The sequence below is a fragment of the Salvelinus alpinus genome, chromosome 17 (assembly GCF_045679555.1).
Source record: "Salvelinus alpinus chromosome 17, SLU_Salpinus.1, whole genome shotgun sequence".
Classification (NCBI taxonomy): domain Eukaryota; kingdom Metazoa; phylum Chordata; class Actinopteri; order Salmoniformes; family Salmonidae; genus Salvelinus; species Salvelinus alpinus.
This window is the reverse complement of record NC_092102.1, coordinates 12391519-12411738: the sequence shown is the minus strand read 5'-3', so window position 1 is coordinate 12411738 and position 20220 is coordinate 12391519. Positions and strand designations below refer to the sequence as shown.

The 20220-nt window shown below is 43.8% G+C and overlaps 1 protein-coding gene across 1 annotated transcript; it reads right to left on the bottom strand.

Annotated features, from left to right (window-relative positions):
• Positions 1 to 4855: 4855 nt before the first annotated feature.
• On the bottom strand, positions 4856 to 19476 carry inavaa (innate immunity activator a). The gene is made up of 10 exons (XM_071347213.1): positions 19380 to 19476; positions 11377 to 11485; positions 10617 to 10750; positions 10278 to 10400; positions 9400 to 9640; positions 9102 to 9149; positions 8695 to 8998; positions 7257 to 7418; positions 6173 to 6929; positions 4856 to 6044 (listed from the first exon to the last, which is right to left on the bottom strand). The coding sequence occupies exons 2-10, from the start codon at positions 11444 to 11446 to the stop codon at positions 5949 to 5951; spliced, it is 1935 nt and encodes a 644-aa protein (XP_071203314.1). The 5' UTR covers positions 11447 to 11485; positions 19380 to 19476; the 3' UTR covers positions 4856 to 5948.
• Positions 19477 to 20220: the final 744 nt, after the last annotated feature.

Here is a 20220-nt window from a genome sequence, read left to right as displayed (position 1 = left end):
AATTCCGTCAGGCTTTCAGGCTGATCAAGGCACTGTTCAGACAGCCTAGCTATACTGGAAATGAAATATAGAAATACAAGTTGAAATTATTTAAAACAAATACTATAGTCAATGTTTGATGCATTAATTACATTACCTGAGATATGTAGAAATACTCAATTCCAATTCAATTCCAAAGATTAAATGTTTTCTTTGACATGACATGAAAATTGTTGAAATTCAAATTGAATTTAACAAATTCTCCACTTCATGAGTGAATTCAAGAATTTAATTGAAATGTCAAATTAAATTGGAATTGACCCTAACCCTGCCACCAACCAAACCTTTTTGCTGATTCAAGACCACATGAAGCCCCTGATGATAACAAACAAGAAGTCGCTGCTGTTGTCCAGTCACCACCTGAACCAGACCCCTCTCCAGTCTATACAGCACCCTGTCCCACTCTCACACACAAGCCAAACGAAGTGGACACCAAGAAAAACAGCATGAGGTACAGTATAGAATTTACACATAAATAACATTTCCTGTAGCCAATACGACACCTTTTTATATACAAGGGGAAGTCCTCAGGACTAAATTATACTGAACAAAAATATAAACGCAACATGTAAAGTATTGGACCCATGTTAAAAGATCCCAGAAATGTTCCATACGCACAAATGTTGTGCCCAAATTTGTTTACATCCCTGTTAGTGAGCATTTCTTCTTTGCCAAGATAATCCATCCACCTGACAGGTGTGGCATATCAAGAAGCTTGATATGATTAAACAGCATGATCATTTAACAAAGGCCACTCTAGAATGTGCAGTTTTGTCACACAACACAATACCGAAGATGTCTCACGTTTTGAGGGAGCGTGCAACTGGCATGCTGACTGCAGGAATGTCCATCAGAGCCGTTGCTAGTGAATTTAATGTTAATTTCTCTACCTTAAGCCACCTCCAACATAATTTTACAGAATTTGGCAGTACGTCCAGCTGGCCTCACAACCTAAGACCACGTGTATGGCGTCGTGTGGCCGATCGGTTTGCTGATATTAACCTTGTGAACAGAGTGCCCCATGGTGGCAGTGGAGCTATGGTATGGGCAGGCATAAGCTACGGACAACGAACACAATTGCATTTTATCGGTGGCAATTTGAATGCACAGAGATACAGTAATGAGATCCTGAGGTCCATTGTCATGCCATTCATCTGCCGCCATCACCTCATGTTTCAGCATGATAAATGCACGGCCCCATGTCACAAGGATCTGTCCACGATTCCTGGAAGCTGAAAATGTCCCAGTTCTTCCATGGCTTGCATATTCACCAGACATTTCAGCAATTGAGCATGTTTAGGATGTTCTGGATAGATGTGTACGACAGCCTGTTCCAGTTCCTGCCAATATTCAGCAACTTTGCACAGCCGTTGAATAGGAGTGGGACAACATTCCACAGATCACAATCAACAGCCTGATCTACTCTATGCAAAGGAGATGTGTCACAGATACTGACTGGTTTTCCGATCCATGTCCCTACCTTTTTTTAAAGGTTTCTGTGACAAACAGATGCATATCCCAGTCATGTGATATCCATAGATTAGGGCTTAATTTATTTATTTTGATTGACTTTTTCCCCCTTATATGAACTGTAACTCAGTAAAGTCTTTGAAATTGTTGCATAAAACACCGGTTCTTTGCGTCAGGGAGTGGAGCAAAACTAGATTTTATTTCACAATAGGACTAGTAAAAAGTTTAGGCCTTGATCACACCGACAGCATCATTGCATTTTGGTACACCAGAAGTACATTCATGAGTCAAACTGTATGCATAGACGGCTTGACAGAAATGGTAGCAGAATGTGAATGTTGAACTTTTGTTGCACATATATCCAGATGATGCTGTGTAAAATTTTGCCCAATGACACTAAGTGTGATCAAGGTGTTAGATTTGGACAATATCTTCAGGGCCTAGCGCTCAGCACAGTGTCTGCTGACAAACAAACATAAACTCAGCAAAAAAAGAAACATCCCTTTTTCAGGACCCTGTCTTTCAAAGATAATTCGTAAAAATCCAAATAACTTCACAGATCTTCATTGTAAAGGGTTTAAACACTGTTTTCCATGCTTGTTCAATGAACCATAAACAATTAATGAACATGCATCTGTGGAACGGTCGTTAAGACACTAACAGCTTACAGACGGTAGGCAATTAAGCTCACAGTTATGACAACTTAGGACACTAAAGAGGCCTTTCTACTGACTCTGAAAAACACCAAAAGAAGGATGCCCAGGGTTAGTCACATGTCTGTAGAACTTGTTCAGTTTATGTCTCATTTGTTGAATCTTGTTATGTTCATACAAATATTTACACAATATTTAAGTTTGCTGAAAATAAACGCAGTTGACAGTGAGAGGACGTTTCTTTTTTTACTGAGTTTAGTTATTGCAATAATCATTGTCTGAGTATTCAATAATCACGTTTAAGTCTCATAATATATTTACGTTCCGATTATCTGGCCGACATACAATAAATACACACCAAACCAATATCGAGGAAGGCGTGCCAAGGGAGGAGAACAGCTACCAGCAAAGAGGGGCACACCTTGCCATAGACGGTTACAATATGGGTCACAGTAGAATTTAGATTACACCACAGCCACTGCCCCCGTCCTCCCAAGGCACACCAGCCTGTACAATTGTGAAGGGATCCCCCAAAACAAAGGGTAAAGCACAGCTTTTATACCTGGGCATGGCAGCCATGCCATTAATTGACAATTGCCTACACCTGGCCCTGAGATGGACAGCGTTTTAACACATCAACAGTTTGACCCTGTTATACACATGTTCAGAGGTACAATAATAACACGACAATGGCACAATAACACAACAAGGAATTGGCTCAACAAGGGCCTTGTTGTTGTATTCTAACATGGCATGTGTGTCTGTGAAAGTTCACCTTTGGATACTCTAATAAGGTACAGACATAAAGGCAAGGCCGTGCTGGAGAGGACGGAGAGGAGGAAAGGGAACAGAGAGAAAACAATGACACACACCGACCAATGCATCACTGGAACGTAAGTCACTTATAATCAAATCAAATCAAATTGTATTTGTCACGTGCGCCGAATACAACAGGTGTAGACCTTACAGTGAAATGCTTACTTACAAGCCCTTAAAAACTTCTTCAGGATAGGTGGCAGTATTTTCACGTCCGGAGGAAAAGCGTGCCCAAAGTAAACTGCCTGTTACTCAGGCCCAGAAGCTAGGATATGCACATGCATGATAGTATTGGATACAAAACACTCTAAAGTTTCTAAAACTGTTAAAATAATGTCTGTGAGTATAACAGAACTGATTTGGCAGGCGAAACCCTGAGCACAATCCATCCAGGGATTTTTTTGTTGTTGAGGTCATTGTGTTTTCCAATGCTTTTCTATGGGAAACCTGATTTATTAGGGCCCAGATTGCAGTTCATATGGCTTCCACTAGATGTCAACAGTCTTTAGAAACTGTTCGATGTTTTTCTTTTGAGAAATTAAGAAGTAGTCCTATTCTTTCCATGTGTCACTCAGATGGACTTAAGTCTTTTGGTGCGCGTGAACAGGAGCGCGCTCCTCGTTATTTTCCTCCGGTATTCGAAACCGTTTATTCCGTCTTAAATTTGATCGATTATTTACATTTTAGGGTACCTGAGGTTGGATTAGAAAAGTTGTTTGAAATGTTTGGATAGGTAACTTATTAGATACTTTGTAGTCATGTTGGGCGAGTTGGAACCGGTGTATATCTGAATCAAACGCGCCAAATAAATGGACATTTTTGGGATATAAAGAAGGAATTTATCGAACAAATTGACCATTTATTGTGTCACTGAGACATTTGGGATTGCAAAAAGATGATCTTCAAAGGTATGGCATTTATTATATCGCTATTTCTGACTTTCGTGTCACATTAGCCTGGTTGAAAAATGGTTTTCATGTTTTTGTATGCGGGGCGCTGTCCTCAGATAATTGCATGGTGTGCTTTTGCCGTAAAGCCTTTTTGAAATCTGACACAGCACCTGGATTAACAAGAAGTTAAGCTTTATTTTGATGTATTACACTTGTATTTATATGAATATTAAATATTTATATTTCTGTAGTTTGAATTTGGCGCTCTGCAATTTCACAGGATGTTGTCAAATCTATCCCACTAACGGGATTCGAGCGTTAAGGGATTTAACCATCAATGCAGGTTTAAGACAAAGTAAAAAAATAGATAAGGAAGAAATTATAAAAAAATGTAAGTGCAGCAGTAAAATAACAATGGCGAGGCTATATACAGGGGGTACCGGTACAGAGTCAATGTGTGGGGGGCTATACTTTGACTTTCTCTGATGTCACTACTATGGAAGTATATTGCAGTTCAACATTTATTCTTCCATACCTTATTGCCATGACAGTGACACCCAGCTTCTCTTTTTAGGTGTGGCCCTATGTGCAGAGAGCGCCCCCTGGCCCACTGGATGTGGCACTGCCGCTGGGTTGTCCTCAGTGTGTATCTGGTAGTGCTCTGCTGTGTGATACTACTGATCATCCTCTTCTGGCTCGGTCCTGAACGTCTGCTGTGAGCTGATGAGATTTAACACAAACACTTCCTGAAGGAGACAGATAGACAAAGCACTTCCTGGTTCTGACCTGGCTTCTGATTGGTCATTGAACAGCTTCACCCAATAAACATTCCTGAAAGAATCACGTTTCAATTCTGTGATTAATCCATTTAAGTATGACAATGTCACTGTTTTGTCTTTTTTGTGTGCTATGATATTTTATATTGACTAGAAACAAATGCCTCTGCAAATGAATCTCTCTAAAAAGAAATTGCACTTTGAGAATCAGTAATATAAAGCCTTTTTATTATAAATATACAAACAATATCAAAACTGATATAATCAACTGGTTAGTACCACAACAAAACCGCAATGCAGTCAAAACATCCAACACAATCATGCTTCAAACCAACCACTTAGATGAATATAAATGAATAGTTTTAACAGGTTAACATTCAGCTTATTTCGTGTTATTGTTAGTGTACTACAGCTTAAGGAGAAACAGCAACTTTATAACATTTTCTAACACTATTTTCAAAAATAATATGAAAAATTATATAATAAAATTCTAGTGAGAGTTACAGGTAACTGCCCCCAAAAGATCTATGCCAAGACACATTGAAGCTGTTCTAGCGGCTCGTGGTGGCCCAACGTCCTATTAAGACACTATGCTGGTGTTTCCTTTATTTTGGGAAGTTACCTGTATATTGTGCCTATACTGCTTGAGGAAACCTCTTAAGTTAATAGATAGAGAAAGAAAACAGATACAGTCTAGACATTTTATTAAAGAAATAAATGATTATATTAGGAAGGCCGTAACTTAATTTGGAACCTAGGTGAACCTTGTTGTGCAAATATGTGTACCACACACAAAGAGAGTCTACAGTAAGCAGTAATCTTGAAATGTTATAGCCAGTTAAAAATGTATGAAACTTGTTACAAAGACTTAGCATATTTAACCTGTAGAAAATAATCAAATTGACTCACAATATCAACTTTATTTTTAAAATAAAATAAATAAACTGGCAAAGCGCCTTACATAGAAATTACAAACTTTCTTTACATAAAGATTAAATAAAATACATACGTCACAAGTGGTAGAGCTAGGTGCTTATCATGGTACCCAACTACCCATGGAGCCAAAGTCGTCTTCTGCATTTTGTCAGGGACAGTTGTCCTTCACCAGGGACATACAGTATAGTCTCACAGAGTCCATTGATTCAATAAATACAGACATACTCAATAGTTTAGAGGGTCCTTCGCTCCTCGTGTGTAGCATAGCATACTGCAGTAGGGCGACTCCCCCTGGTTACAGCCAGAGACATATACTGTATAGATATACACATATAATTATGTACCGTATACAGTATATATGGCTGTGGTTACACCTGGCTAACGATCTCTGAGTCCTCTTCAACAAACCACTGCACTGGAGTTCCATCTGCAGCCCTCTGGAGGATCACCTTTTGGTGGGGACCCTGAAACACAAAAACACATTCACGTTCCTTTAGTTCCATATCTATATGTTTTAAAATATAAATGGGGGATGCTAGTTATGCTAAGATAAATGTGTGTTATGCTGGTGAGTGTTAGAGGGCATTGTCACCTGCATGTAGGGCGGAAGGTGAGGGGACGTGGGGCTCTTTACTCTGAATGACCCCTGCCGCTCCAGGGAACCCGGGCGTGACTTCTGGAACTGATTTTGGAACTGGTTCCGCTGGTGCCAGGATTTGAGCTCCTCTGACACCATCTCCCTGGGTAGCACCCGGGCGAGGTGTTCGGGGTACTCCCTCAGTGACGGGGTACGTACGAGGTGGGTGTAGGGGAGTGGGAGCTTCAGAACTCTCCTGGGGGATAACGGTGGGGGCCCATGTCCCTCCTGCTGCCAGTGCCTGTGCTGGGGCTGGGGGGCCTTGGAGGGGGAAAGGTAGAGATCCCTCCCCAGGGGACTGTCCAGGTCCTGCGGGGAAAGAGGGGAACAGTGTCCTTCCTCCGCCATTCTCCTTCTCAAGCTGGGAGAGGACTGGTGCTGGTTGTTGTTCTTGTAAAAGCTGGGGCTGTTGTAGCCATTGAACGCAGGGCTGGTGGGACTTTTAGCTCCATAGTGGAAGCCGTAGGGAGGAGGGCAGAGCTTGGGGATCTCTGTGGGTGCGGGGCCCTCCCTGTCTATGTGGTTGTCCCGGCTGGGGGAGCTGGTGTAGGAGGGGACAGAGTGTTCAGAGCTGCTGTCCTCAGAGCTGGACTGGTACAAGCGCTGGGGAGAGTACTGTGGAGACCGAACCAGGAACTCCGGCCGTCTGCGTGGCAACCTGGCACGCCCACGTCCTTCACTCAGGTCATGAGCGGGCTTACTTTTGGGAAGTCTGAGAAGAGGAAAATAGACAGAGAAGAAAAAAGTTAACTACTGTGATGCAATTTGTGTATGTCTCTCTCCCTATAACGTGCATTAATACAGCAACTTCATTATTACATGTATTAGTCAATGTATTTTATGAATATAATTGATGTTACTTATGACAAATCCACAACCAAAGTCCACAACAACAGACACATGAGAAGACACAATACAGCTAATCAACACAGTCATGTTGCTATGGTTTTGACATTCTGTGTTATGGTGTTGACGTTGTGTGTGATGGTGATGACATTCTGCGTTATGGTGTTGACGTTCTGAAGCATTGGTTGTTTACCTGAAGGACTGTGAGTACTGTCTGCGTACGTGCAGCTCTGGAGTAGAGGGGGCGCTGGAGGAGTGGGTTTGACCATGTCTCAGAGCCAGGTTCTTAATGGAGGGGAAGTGGGAGGGCAGGACTCTACTGTCTGCAGGAAACACTGGGGTCCCTACTGGACTGCTGCTCCGAGAAAGAAGGAGATAGAGAGGGTGCAGGGCAGGAGTATAACAACTGCTAGTTCAAAAGTTAGAGTCGTGCAGTATATTTAGTCAAAAGCAAATCACTTTTTATGGGGTTCTGAGCAGAATAAATATTTTATTAGTGAAGTAGGGCCTGCACAGTCAGCTGCTCCACCTTTCCCAGCTAGCAATGAGGAATCGGCCCAGAAGCGTGCCTCTTCCGGGGGGTCGGAACTGATTGAAATGGCCCGTAATCAGGTGTTGAACTCGGCCCAGAATCAAAATGAATCGAATCGGCCCAAGTACATCGGGCCGTTGCTGTCTACCGGAATTCAGCCGACTTTGCAAGCATCTTACCAGAATCCTTTCCAGAAGCGGCCTGATGCTAATTTAAATAAATGTATACAAAATTTCCCAATTTAGTAATTTTAAATGACTATTATACATTTTATACATACAAATTTTACCCATCCACACATTTTTTTTTACAACTGTCTTGTCCCTTCGCTGCAACTCTCGTACCAAGCTGCACTGCTTCTTGACACAATGCATACTTAACCTGGAAGCCAGCCGCTCCAATGTGTCGGAGGAAACACCATACACCTGTTGACCGTGTCAGCGTGCATGTGCCTGGCCCGCCACAGGAGTCGCTACAGCGCGATGGGACAAGGACATCAAGGCTGGCCAAACCCTCCCCTAACCCGGACAACCCTGGGCCAATTGTACGTCGCCTCATGGGTCTCCCGGTCGCGGCCAGCGTGGGTATCGAACCAGCATCTGTAGCAACGCAGTTTGCACTGTGATGCAGTGTCTTAGACGTCTGCGCCACTCGTGAGGCCCCATCCAGTTTTTCATGCTTATCAATTGCCTTGCACAAAGTATCAAAATACTAAAATACCACTTAAATAGGACTCTTAAATAATGTCATTTAAATGTTAATTTTATTTTTTGATCACAGAAACAATGAGAAAACATGGAAAAATTTGTAATGAAACATTAATTATATAAAGCAGCCAGTGTAATCATCTGCCAGAGAGTAGCCACAATCGGACCCAAGCCCCAAGTAATACATTTGGGCCAGATGATAACTCACACAGGAATCGGCCCGAGCTCAATCCCGGCATGCCAGCCATAAGTAATACTGCCGAAGGCGGCCCAGACTCGGGTCACATGACGTCGGCCGAGTCTGACTCTCAGCCGGAATCGGCCCAGATCTACTGTGCTAACTGGGTTATTAGTCCACAGGGTTTCAATCCAAAAAGGACATTGACTCTTACCTGGACCTGCTGCTGCAGGCAGAGAGGGGTTTGTTGGGTCTTAGGTAGGGCTGGTCCAGGCTAGACTCTCTCCAGGGGGAGTTCTGGATGGGGGAGCGTTCAGGGTACTCCACACTGCAGTTGGAGCCCATACTGAAGCTCTGGGTCTGGGTCTGCTCCACACTGCAGCTGGAGACAAGGCTCTGGCCGGAGGAGTGTTGGAGACTGCCCTGGGAGGAGGAGGACTGGAGGGACAGGGAGCCCTCAGAGGATTGCAGGAGTGGGTCTACAGACGCTGAGGGAGAGAGAGGGCCAGAGTCGACGTCTATGGAATGACAGAGGAGACATAATAGTAAGAGTCAGACATGATGACACTTTGGAGGTGTTGAATTGTATTGGCATTTCTACTGTGTTAGTTGATAACTCACCATCGTCCAAGGCCACTGCATCAGACAGGGAGCTGTCATCAGACAGATCTGGCGACAGAAAGAGGCTTTATTCAAGACTTTATTCAATTAGGGGAAGGGGTTGGGTAAATTATCAACATTGTAGCGTAATTCTTATGAAATGTATTGCTTATGTGATTCAATAACAAAACAATTGTGTATAAAAAAAAAGACAATCCATCCATCCAACCTCCAGTGAGAACGGCACCTAACCTTCCTGCAGATTGCAGAGCCCAATGTGTCCAGATGGGGGCATAAGTAGCAAATGCACAGCACTCACCTCTGTGTTTGGCTGAGTCATTCTTCTTGTTAGTTGGTGGAGAGGAGCACTCCTTCCTGATCCTGTGCTGAAACACAGCTTCCTGTAGATCCTTGACTTTCTTCTCCTCCCTCTTGCACTGCTGCAGCCTGCTCTTCTTCTGTGGTTTAGACAGGTGATCCTCCACTGAGAGTCTACGAGCTGCCTCAACGATCTGGAGCTGCAAGGCCAGGTCAGCTTCTAGGGAGTGGAGTTCTGAATCCTGTGGAGAAGGTTTTTCGTTTCAATCAAGGTCAAGAACACAAATAACAGGATTTAAAAAAAAATCCCCTTTATCTCCCCAATTTCAATCTTGTCTCCTCGCTGCAACTCCCCAACGGTCTCGGGAGGCGAAGGTCGAGTCATGTGTACTCAGACCCGCCAAACCGCGTTTCTTAACACCCTCGCGCTTAACCCGGAAACCAGCCGCACCAATGTGTCAGAGGAAACACTGTTCAACTGACGACCGAGGTCAGCCTGCAGGTGCCCGGCCCGCTACAAGGGTCGCTAGAGCGCGATGAGTCAAGTAAAGCCCCCCCGGCCAAACCCTCCACTAACCCGGACGGCGCTGGGACAATTGTGCGCCGCCCTAAGGGACTCCCGATCACGGCCGGTTGTGATACAGCCTGGGATCAAACCCGGGTCTGTAGGGACACCTCTAGCACTGCGATGCAGTGCCTTAGACCGCTGCGCCACTCAGGAGGCGCAGGAAGAGCATTTATTTCACATTTTTACAAAAAACTTTGTGGAAACTGCAATGGATGAACTTCGCACTGAATCTTGCAAGACATTGAGAGATGTTGCTACACCTGGCTGCATTTCAAACGAAACAAAACCAAACTGAGTAGCCTATACTGTACCTCTCCATCCTGGTGTATGAGTCTGTCGTCCAGTTTGAAGGACGCTCCTATTCTCCTGCGAACGCGAGGGGGCTTCTCATTAGGCAGTAAAGGGTAGTCTGACGGCAGTTTTCCGGTCAGCTCCTGTAAATAAAGCAAATCCCAAATCAAGTCGATTTGTTTGTAAACACACACTCCTTATATCTTAACCACCAACTCTAAATGTAGAAGAGGTGATTTGGAATCACGTTCTCATGATCACGTTCCCAAATGTCACCTCAAACTCTGAGGATGTCCTCTTGGTCTAATGGGTAAGACGCTGTGTTGACTAGAACCCCTAATTGCAGTGTGACTACTCACAGCCTCTCTGATGCAGAGTTTTTTGATTTCCTGTAGACACAGTTCCAGTTTCTCCTCCAGAACCTGATGCTTCAGCCTCATGGCCCGGGTGTGAGTGGTCAAGTCCTTGACTGGCGACGTGGGGCTGTCGGGACCTGCATCGCACATAGATGATGTTAATGGAGATTTTAAAACAGAGCACAGGCATCACATGGTGCCACATTTGGAGGTTTTATCACAAAATGAATGATCATTATGGATAATATATTTTTTTTCTACAGATGTAGGATCTTAATTTGATCACTCCGTTGCAGGATAATTTTTATGCAATGCAGGAAATGTACAATTTATAGTGTATTTGAGGTTAAAAAAGGCTTCTAATGTTTGTAATTTCCATTTGGACATTTCAGACTGATTTTAACTTGTGAAAAATGTATCAACCTCTTCAAAAAATGTTGCTGCAGGATTTCCTGGTGCTGCAGGATTATTTTCCTGCTGTAGCAAACTGGCTCAAATTAAGATCCTACATCTGTAGCTACCCTACTAGATGCAAGATGGCGCTGACAGATGGTCGCCTCGCTTCAAGTCCTTAGGAAACTATACTATCACTAAACTTCTAGCTCCTGAACTTATCTCTAAAGTTCAATATTTGCACATACAATTGTAAAAACAGCTTCAATATTTAGGTCTCAGCATTAATAATATGTTCTGTGCTTTCTATAAAGTTTTATATCTCCACCTAGATCTAAAGTTCCGCATTGTTGATGTGTTGAGCTCCTACCAGAGTTGATTATGATCCCACTGTCAGTGTCACTGATCTCCTCTTTATGCATATCCTCTTTATCCATCATGGCTGTTGGAAGGTCTTCTTTACAGTGTTAAAACAATACCTGTTGGAAAAGAGTTAAATAGTTTAATCAGATTGTATAAATCATCATTATTCACACAAAAAAACATATCCAACGTTTAAATCACTCAGGAAAGTGAAAAATTGCTTAACCTAAAAAACGATTACAAAATATTGCACAATCATCAGTTTCCACCCCTGGTGCTGAATGTCTCTTTAAACACTGATTTAGTCCCCACTAGTGCTACCCCCATCTCCCTCTTCCCCCTGCTTCCATCCTTTTCTCCCCTGTTCTCCTATTACAATAGGCAGCAGCCTCCACGCTTGACTCGGCACATGTGCGAGGGGTCCAGGGGTTAATCCAAAACCGGGCGCCATGGCGACGGTCACAGGGCACAACACCATTCTCTGGAAGGGTGTGTGTGTGTGTTGTGTGTCGCCGTGAGGTGTGTCAGAGGGTGTTTAAAGGGACGGACACGCAAAAAGACCCAGAAGAAAGCAGATGGCTGCAAGGCAAGGAAATTACCCCTCTCATGGACTGCACCTGTTCCCCCCTCCCAAAGTCTCACCCACACACAGACGCGCACACACCAGCTCTCCATTCAATCGGTGTCCAGAGAAACAACCCTCAAGGGGCTTTTGAAGTGAAAGAATGTCTGAATGCTTAGCCTGTCTCTGTAGCATCAGACAGCTCACTTAAAGCCACTGGAGATTCATGATTTGGCACATCTCTGATTTCACTGACACATTCTCACACTGTAGAACACATAAAAAAGGTGTATGTGTGCAACTCGTGTTTATGGACTATTCAATAATCTGCCACTTTATAGGTTGTCCTTGAAGCTAACCCAAGATTCTAAAAGTGACTTATAAAGCCCAGCATAGGGGACAGAACAGCAAGTTGAAAATCATGTTTGGGTTCTACAGATGTAGGATCTTAATTTGATCACTTTTGTTTCTGATAATTTTCCTGCACATCCGGAAATGAAAACTTGTCGTCTATTCAAGGTTTAAAAAAGCTTCTAAAGTTTGTAATTTTCACTTTAAAATGTCAGACTTGATTTGCCCTAATGAAAAATGGATCAACTACAAAAAATGTCCATTAATTATAATCCACATAATTTCCAGTTGCTGCAGGATTATTTTCCTGCTGTAGCAAACTGGCTCAAATGGAGATCTTACATCTGTATAGCAGGAGAGGAGGTGAAGGCTGACTCATTGACAGACTTGATTCTCATGTCATCTGACATGAGTTGGGGGGAGTTGAGGAAGTCAACTAAGGATAAGACTAAAAAAATCTATATTTAGTTTCTAGGTGAACAACTTTATTTTCATTCACGTGTCTGTCATCAGCTGTAGCTGTACCTCTCCTCTCCTCCACGTTTCAGCAGATCACAAAGGACTTCTTTATGGCAGCTAACGAGATTATAAGATATCATTACCATCCCTTGTAACAGGTCAGTAGTACAACTATGTGTAGGATGGCACCCTACTCCCTATATAGTGCACATCTTTTGACCATAACTCTGGTCAAAAGTCATGCACTATCTAGGGAATAGGATACCATTTCGTACACACCAGAAGACTTTTACAACACAGGAAATAACTTCCTTTAGACCGAACAGCTATTGGGGATGCTGACATGTATCTTCTGTATCTATGTCTAAAAACACAACTACAGTATGTCAACGGACAGAAGGAGCTCATGTAGCTCATGTCCCTATTCACATTCAGGTCATGTAGCCTTAGCCGCTGTGGGTGACCAAGTCCAAGTAATCCACTGGTCCTATCTAGAGCAGTGATGTTTAGAGATGGGTATCAGGCCTGTTCCTGTAGGGATCATGAGAAACCCCTTGCCAGGATGTTATTGTGTTGAGTCCCACTGGCTGGGTCGGCCTATATCGGCCCATCCTCTGTCCATTCAGCAGAGTAACTCATGTGGACTGATGCAGCTTTGAGAAAGCCAGAGCAGCACAAAGAGTGAACAGCATGCTATAGTCTACCGCTGTTGGCTGAAAACACAGAGGCAAACAAAGGCTCTATATCCCCTGTATCCATCCACCAGTCTGCATAATCTAATGTGGGTTCAATAACTGCTGACACCTCTGGATGGGCTGGATCCAGCTCCAGTCGAGGAGGAGTGGTGGTGGTTTGCTTGGCCCAACAGTGAGACAACAGAGCAGGAGGAGGGGGGAAAGGAACAGAGCTGGGGCCTACAGTGAGACAACAGAGCAGGAGGAGGGGGGAAAGGAACAGAGCTGGGGCCTACAGTGAGACAGTGGAAGGAAGAGGAACTCTAGCTTTGAATGAAAACTGATATGAGCAGAAACAGAGCACATTCCGAGCATATCATTTTCGATTCCAGGCTAGAATACCTCCTCTCAAAGAGAGGAAATTAACAGGTCTGAGTCTGAGTGGGTGAAGTGGAGTGAGGTAGGGGAATTTAGACTCCCTGACGCAGCCACATGAATAATATAAAACTGAGACGGCAACAGGAACACAGGAACTGGCTAATCAGACGCAGGCAGGGTAATGTGGTATTTTGCCCACTTACACCCCATAACTCTCCCAAGACTTTCACAATGTCTGTGGTTACCTGGAGCCTATATCTACTGAGTGGGTGGGTGGAAGAGTTGGGTTGGGATACAGCATCATTCAGGACCTTCTAGAAGTTGTAAACTTATGCCAAAACATACAACATTTCCCATATAGTATTTGTATGTGAGCACTGACAACATAGGGTGTGGAAAGAGGGCAAAACATCAGAACTTTTTTTTGTCACATGCACCGAATAAAACAGGCGTAGACTTTCCCGTAAAATAATTACTTAAGAGCCCTTTCCCAACAATGCAGAGTTAAAAAGTAAGAATGTTTTTAATAAAAATGAGCTAAAGATAAAAAAATAGGAAATAGTAACACAATAAAATAACAATAATGAGGCTATATACAAGGAGTACCGGTACCAAGTCAATGAGCGGGGGCAAGAGGTAGTATACAGTGAGGGAAAAAAGTATTTGATCCCCTGCTGATTTTGTGCGTTTGCCCACTGACAAAGAAATTATCAGTCTATAATTTTAATGGTAGGTTTGTTTGAACAGTGAGAGGCAGAATAACAACAAAAATATCCAGAAAAATGCATGTCAAAAATGTTATAAATTGATTTGCATTTTAATGAGGGAAATAAGTATTTGACCCCTTCTCAATCAAAAAGATTTCTGGCTCCCAGGTGTCTTTCATACAGGTAACGAACGGAGACTAGGAGCACACTCTTTAAGGGAGTGCTCCTAATCTCAGTTTCTTACCTGTATAAAAGATACCTGTCCACAGAAGCAATCAATCAATCAGATTCCAAACTCTCCACCATGGCCAAGACCAAAGAGCTCTCCAAGGATGTCAGGGACAAGATTGTAGACCTACACAAGGCTGGAATGGGCTACAAGACCATCGCCAAGCAGCTTGGTGAGAAGGTGACAACAGTTTTTGTGATTATTCGCAGATGGAAGAAACACAAAAGAACTGTCAATCTCCCTCAGCCTGGGGCTCCATGCAAGATCTCACCTCGTGGAGTTGCAATGATCATGAGAACGGTGAGGAATCAGCCCAGAACTACACAGGAGGATCTTGTCAATGATCTCAAGGCAGCTGGGACCATAGTCATCAAGAAAACAATTGGTAACACACTATGCCGTGAAGGACTGAAACCCTGCAGCGCCCGCAAGGTCCCCCTGCTCAAGAAAGCACATATACATGCCCGTCTGAAGTTTGCCAATGAACATCTGAATGATTCAGAGGACAACTGGGTGAACGTGTTGTGGTCAGATGAGACCAAAATGGAGTTCTTTGGCATCAACCCAACTTGCCATGTTTGGAGGAGGAGGAATGCTGCCTATGACCCCAAGAAACCATCCCCACCGTCAAACATGGAGGTGGAAACATTATGCTTTGGGGGTGTTTTTCTGCTAAAGGGACAGGACAACTTCACCGCATCAAAGGGACGATGGACGGGGCCATGTACGGTCAAATCTTGGGTGAAAACCTCCTTCCCTCAGCCAGGGTATTGAAAATGGGTCGTAGATGGGTATTCCAGCATGACAATGACCCAAAACACACGGCCAAGGCAACAAAGGAGTGGCTCAAGAAGAAGCACATTAAGGTCCTGGAGTGGCCTAGCCAGTCTCCAGACCTTAATCCCATAGAAAATCTGTGGAGGGAGCTGAAGGTTCGAGTTGCCAAACGTCAGCCTCGAAACCTTAATGACTTGAAGAAGATCTGCAAAGAGGAGTGGGAAAAAATCCCTCCTGAGATGTGTGCAAACCTGGTGGCCAACTACAAGAAACGTCTGACCTCTGTGATTGCCAACAAGGGTTTTGCCACCAAGTACTAAGTCATGTTTTGCAGAGGGGTCAAATACTTATTTCCCTCATTAAAATGCAAATCAATTCATAACATTTTTGACATGCGTTTTTCTGGATTTTTTTGTTGATATTCTGTCTCTCACTGTTCAAATAAACCTACCATTAAAATGATAGACTGATCATTTCTTTGTCAGTGGGCAAACGTACAAAATCAGCAGGGGATCAAATACTTTTTTCCCTCACTGTAGGTAATTAAGGTAATACCCCTACATGTAGGTAGGGGTAAAAGTGAAGAGGCAATCAGAATAGATAATTAACAGGGGTTAATGTAAATAGTCTGGGTAGCCATTTGATTTACTGTGCAGCAGTCTTATGGCTTGTGGATAGAAGCTGTTCAGGAGCCTTTTGGTCCCAGACCTGGCGCTCTGATACCGCTTGCCGTGCGGTAGCAGAGAGAACCGTATATGACTTGGGTGGTTGGTCTTTGACAATTTTTAGGGCCTTCCTATGACACCGCCTGGCATAGAGGTGCTGGATTGCAAGGAGCTCGGCCCCAGTGATGTACTGGGCCATACGCACTACCCTCTGTAGCGCCTTGCGGTCGGATGCCGAGCAGTCAATGTGCTCTCAATGGTGCAGCTGTATAACTTTTTGAGGATTTGAGGGCCAATGCCAAATCTTTTCAGTCTCCTGATGGGGAAGAGGCATTGTAGTGACCCCTTCACTACTGTGTTGGCATGTCTGGACCATGATAGGTCTTTAGTAATGTGGTCACCGAGGAACATGATGCTCTCGACCCGCTCTATTACAGCCCTGTCGATGTGAATGTGGCATGCTCAGCCCTCCATTTCCTGTAGTCCACTATCAGCTCCTTTGTCTTGCTCACGTTGAGGGAGAGATTATTGTCCTGGCACCACACTGCCAAGTCTCTGTCCTCCTCCCTATAGGCTGTCTCATCGTCGTTGGTGATCAGGCCTACCACTGTCGTGTCGTCTGCAAACTTAATGATTGTGTTGGGAATTGTGCGGGCCACGCAGTCGTGGGTAAACAGGTAGTACAGGAGGGGACTACACACCTCTGAGGGGCCCTCGTGTTGAAGGCCAGCGTGGCGGATGTGTTGTAGCCTACCCTCACCCCCTGGGGGCGGCCCGTCAGGAAGTCCAGGATCCAGTTGCAGAGGGAGGTGTCCAGTCCCAGGGCCCTTCGCATAGTGATGAGCTTGGAAGGAACTATGGTGCTGAACCCTGAGCTGTAGTCAATTAACAGCATTCTCACGTAGGTAGCCTTTTCCCAGGGCATTGACATCATCATATTGACATTTAATATTGCCATAGTCTTCATACTGTATACAAGTAAGATTGTTGAAAACATAGGGTGAGGACTGAGGAGGGGTGAATTTGAAAATCAACAAATCACTCCATTGGGTCAAGAATAGCCAATTAGCTCAACATTTCCTGTAGAAGTATTGCCATTACCTTATGCTCCACCCTATAGCACATTACTTCATTGCTGTTGTCATAACAAGCTAATTACACCAGTCCTGTGATGATGATCACAGCAAACGATGACAGCTATCTAAGGAGGGTTTCTCAGGATAGTAGCTTACGGTTACACCCATCCTCATCCCCCTCTGCTCGCCGGACCATGAAAACGAAGCATCTAACGGGAAACGGTTTGTTTATAAGAGGAGAGGATGATGGTGAGGATTCACTGTCTGTCTCCCAGACTTTCCCTGTTATCCACCATCCATTCCCAGCCTCTGGAAGAGTGTGTGTGTGTGTGTGTGTGTGTGTGTGTGTGTGTGTGTGTGTGTGTGTGTGTGTGTGTGTGTGTGTGTGTGTGTGTGTGTGTGTGTGTGTGTGTGTGTGTGTGTGTGTGTGCCTCTGGGATTCTCCTGGAATGTAGCCCACCACCACCATTGCATTACCACTGTGGTCGGGTCTAGGCTGCTGGAATTACCAACGGGGGCTAGCTACCCTAGGAAACAGTGAGGGATGCCTGTGTGTGTATGTGTGTGTATGTGTACGTGTGCATGTGTGTTCAACTGAAACTAAACCAGGCCTATGTGAAGCCTGTAATTAAGATTCTCTAGGGTATGCTGATACTATGGAAGAAACCAAACGACTTTACAGTATGTCTGATTTCAGAGGCTGGTCAACAGCCAACATCCATTCAGCAAAATAGATCCATTCTGTTCTGTCTGTATATATACAGAGGGAATGGAGAGAATGAATCAGCAGACTGATTATTGATCATCATTGATCTAAATGAAACTCCAATCCAATCCAAAGCCCATCAATACTATATATAGTTAAGAACAAATTCTTATTTACAATGGCGGCCTACCCCGGGCCAAACTCGGACGACGCTGGGCCAATTGTGCGCTGGCCTATGGGACTCCCAATCATGGCAGGATGTGATACAGCCTGGATCCGAACCAGAGACTGTAGTGACGCCACTTGCATTGAGATGCAGTGCCTTAGACTGCTTCCTATACTAGGAACATGTTTCCTATGTCAACTTCCATTCAGAACTGTGTCATCATTATTAGAGGCTTAGTTTTCCAATGGAGACAATAATAAAAGTTGCCGTAATGAGCAACACATACTTTCCTGGTCCCTGTCGGTGGAGGCCATATCCTAGCCAGACACAGCACCTCTGTTGCAGACCAAAGACAATATAAATACAGAGACCTAAGAAGAGATCCTCCATTGTTCTCCAAGATCAAGCCATATGGCTTTCTTTGACTCTCCGGGCCTCAAGACGACTTAATAGTGGTCAACCCCTGTAAATTATGGTAACAGGATGTGTGACTGACTGACTTAGCTTCTTCGCCCTTTCATAGTATCTCTGGTTCTTTTCCTTTACCCTACAGGTCAATTGTCAAATGATCTATGTGCTTGTCACAAGGAAACAATTCAACTTTGCAAATACTGAAGCAGAATTAACACTGAGGTGTTACAGGTCAGTGGGAGTTGTTTGTCAACAATTTCAAATGGACAACTTTCTTGTGTAGTGGCAATGGATGAAAATAACACCATTCAACTTTTTTCTGTTCAAAGACAAAAGGCTTGTTATGTGAGACCATTACATTAGCTACTTGTGTCTCATCTTCCTGTGTTAAATAGCTTTCAACATGTGGCAGGATCTACTCATTACTGTGTCATTGAAATGACTAGTGTGTTTAGAGTCGACACACTCTTGCTGAGTAATATGGACTATTGCAATTTTAATTCTGGGAAGTAAACGTTAAGCAATTGTCGTGACTCACAGTTTATCAGACAAATAATAACCATGTAAAATAACAGGATGTCTGAGAGTGACTCATCTAAAGTAAAAAAAATATTTGATGTCTGAAATAAAGCATACGTTTCAGAGTTGAAAAAGTCATCCTCAGTCACACAGAAAGAACTCAAATAGCTGCAATATAACATCGAATTATACTTTGTATCAGTTGCCCATAGTTTATCCCTGTCTACATTGTAACATTGTAACAACCAGAGTGCAATACCCTGTCACTGTAACTGTATTCTCATTTTCCCATATAACAACAATACGTTCATAAAATTCGAATGTTTTTACCTTCTAAACGCGTTGGTCCAGCAATCCTGAGGACTTCACAGCATGCTGAGTCTTTCTCAAGTCAGATGTGTGATGGACATGGGGGGCGGCGTTCCGTTCTCTGGTGGGACATCTGTCCTCAGATCATACCATTATCTGGAAAGAGAGAGGGTTGTCTCACTTGAGCTGTGGGTTTAGTTTCCCAAATGCAAAAGAGTTTTACGTGGATCAACTGTTGCGAGTTGTGAATTGTACAGACTTTTTATTTTACGTGGTATAGTTTCTGAACCATTAAAAAAGAATAAAATAAATGTAACTTTATGTTGGTTAATTCCCCCTATCTACAAGGAACATTTTTTTCTCCAGACACGCTCTGCCCCATTGACACAGCACACGACACCCGGAGGGGGGACATTATAGTAGAGAATGATAGCTGGAGGAAAGAAAAGTTTGGGGGAGAGGCAGAGGCGAGTGCCGGTGGACAGCTGGCTGGTAGGAGTGTGATGGAGCCTGTCGCTTGAATAATAGCATTACACTTACAGCCTACTGACTTGAATGCGTGACATGCATTCAACATTTTACAATGCTGAATTTTGACAATAGTTGTTTTCTCAGATGGGCTAATAGCCTGCCCTACAGTTATAAATGAGTAATATAAGCATTTACTTAGTCACCCAAGTGGAATTATGGATTGTAGAATACATTTTAATTAAATAAGCAACCCATGTTACCCCAGACCCGCGGACATCCCTTTACTGCCTGGTCGGCGCCGGGAGGGCATGTCGTTATAGCTACCCCTCCCCCACACCTCATCCTTCCAGATGGCCAGCTTTTTTGCTCATCCCGTGATGGAATGAAAAGA